This window comes from Tupaia chinensis, unplaced genomic scaffold (genome assembly GCF_000334495.1).
Source record: "Tupaia chinensis unplaced genomic scaffold, TupChi_1.0 Scaffold144171_2, whole genome shotgun sequence".
NCBI lineage: Eukaryota > Metazoa > Chordata > Mammalia > Scandentia > Tupaiidae > Tupaia > Tupaia belangeri.
This window is the reverse complement of record NW_006204028.1, coordinates 1,232,345-1,234,858: the sequence shown is the minus strand read 5'-3', so window position 1 is coordinate 1,234,858 and position 2,514 is coordinate 1,232,345. Positions and strand designations below refer to the sequence as shown.

The 2,514-nt window shown below is 41.6% G+C and overlaps 1 protein-coding gene across 1 annotated transcript in view; it reads right to left on the bottom strand.

Moving 5' to 3' along the window:
- KAT7 (lysine acetyltransferase 7) overlaps window positions 1-2,514 on the bottom strand; it is a gene marked incomplete in the record, with an annotated part of 50,704 nt that overhangs the window by 15,746 nt on the left and 32,444 nt on the right. The window contains 2 exon segments of the mRNA XM_027767330.1: window positions 921-1,112; window positions 2,439-2,514. Of these exon segments, the coding sequence (XP_027623131.1) occupies window positions 921-1,112; window positions 2,439-2,514 (268 nt within the window).

Below are 2,514 nucleotides of genomic sequence, written 5' to 3'. Positions count from 1 at the left end.
ATGCCCTGTAACAAAGCTCGTAAAAAAAAAAAAAAAAAGTTGCCAGTGGGCTATGTGCTGGCTAGAAAGGAACAGGGAGACACAGAAAGAAAGCACCCTAGGAGGATGGCCACACAGCAATCTCTTCTCCAATCTCCTCTCAGAATTTTGGGCATACACACACCCAGTGTTTTTCAAATCACAGGGCCTGGGAGGCAAACAGCAGTTGGCCATCACCTCAATGAGCACACCATTAGCTGGCCCTAAGAAAAATTTATGTACCAAAATAAACTCGTATTTTAACCCTATTTTTCTGCAAGCTTTTTAAAGTCCCCTTGTACATTCACTACTAACCATGGTAGTTGCTACTTGGGCACAAGAGTGTCTTATGAAGGACAGTCAAGCTGTCCTTGCCTGGTCTAACAAGGTCTATGTTTTCTTCTTTATAAAAATTTTGAAGAATTATTTTATTTATTTATTCATTCATTTTGTTTTGACCATAGAGAGATACAGAGAGAGAAAGAAGAGGAAAGTGAGAAGCAAGCCACCAGGTCCAGGACTCAAACCACGGTCGGCCATGTGGGAGTGTCCAGTAACTTTACTGCCATACCACTTGCTGGTCCCGATCTACGTATTTTCATAAATAGTTTGAGATGTACGAAGACTATGGGTAGAATTAATTCACATACCGAGAAGTAGGTAAGAGAGCAAAACAGAAGGACAGGCAGAAGCACAGCACAGGACAGTGAGGGCTGCTCTGAGTGCCACTCGCATCATGCGCGTCAGACTGCACAGGCCCTGCCCTGAAATGCGGCTTTCCATTTCCTGCGGGCAGCCCACTGCTATGAACCATGAGAGCTGCCTGGACAGATGTCACCTCTAGAGTCTAAGCTGTAGGATCTAACCCCACCACGGTCAAGGCAGAGCCCAAGACAGCCTACCATGTGTCGGCGAAGTATTGTTTGGCTCTTCATATATTTTAAACAGAATTCACACATGTAGAGACGTCCCAGCCGTGCATATTCTTCAGGATAGGGAGAATGGTACCAAGTATCAAGCTCATAGCGGCCAAAAGCAATTGTTTTAATCATGTTGCTCCCTTCGGTGATCTGGCCTTGTAGTCTTAACTTCTCCTGTATCAAGAAAAAAATCGTAAGTAAAAGCAGGATTAGAATTACTATCTTTGTTTTAAAAAACTTTTAGTAAGTTTGTTAGCATTCCACCATGGAAGGCTATGAAAAAAAACAGACTTAGCTCTAGCATGAAAAACTAATGCTGAAGAGGGGGGTAAATAGGCATAGAAAATCAGGCGAGATAAAAAGGTAAGAAAACTTACTTAATTTAAATTACCTAATGCACAGGTCTGAATACAGACTGGTTCTCTGCTCCCTACCACATTCTAGACTTCATCACGATCAATCTTTGGTCACATTTTTTTGTAAAAAAGCTATTTTTGCTATAGGGTGTGTGCTTTAATGGAGACAGATGGAGAGGGTGAGAAATCACTCCCCTTCCCCCCGGGAAGATGGCCACACTACAAACCTGTCTCCATTCTCTTCTTGGGACTTGGGGCACGCACACACATGCCTGGTATGAGTAGCAAGCCACTGGGTTTGGGACTTGAACTGCGGTCAGTCATGTGGAAGTCCAGTGCCCTAACCACCACACTACTTGGTGGCCAGGTAAATTTGTTTTTAATCAAACTGAATTAAAATGGTAATTTACCTCTGATACAAACACCCCACCCTTACAAATATTCTAAAGTGAAACCAAAAATTTTATGTAGACTACGTCTCAAGGATCTACAGAAGCTTTTATAAAGCTGTGTGAATTTGTGACATATATCCACAGTGGCCATTTTTAAAAATAGTGGAAGCTTTATAAAACATTTTCGAAATGTGGATGATGAGCCTAGAGCATCAAAACTAGGAGTGAACTACTTTTAAATATTAAAAAAAAAAAAAGAAAGCCATATTAATACAGAAAACCTGGCTGAGTCAAAGGCTTATTTTAAACTATCTGAAAACAGCCTTTACTCTTACACTTATTTCCATTCTTTTATGATAACTGAAGTGCAGTAATGGAGTTTCTGTTGGGGTTAAGATGAGCGAGACCATAACTTCTATGAAGGCGTCTGGAACTGGAAAGTCACCCACCTGAGACAAAGGAAGGCCTACTGTTTTATCCAGCTTCACTACCTCAAGCCAAACTGGTATTTCCAGGAGTTGAAGTATAAAGGATGAAAAAGTTTTAAGAATAAGGGGTAGGGAGGAGGGGTGATTAAATATGAATGGAAAGGACAGTCTCAAAACAAAAAAAAGGAAGCTGGGGGAGGGGGAAGAGATTTAAGAGGCAAGGTACATTTAATTCCCCTCAAAGTGATTGCTAATCATTTTTCTTGGCAGTTCCAAGTGCCTTTCATAGTAGTTCTCAGCCTGAAGGTTCGTTCTAAAACTTACCAGATCCTCTGAAGCCCGAGCTTGTGCTCTTCGGAAAAGATCCAAGTCGTACTCGCTAGTCAGGTTTTCCAAGAGC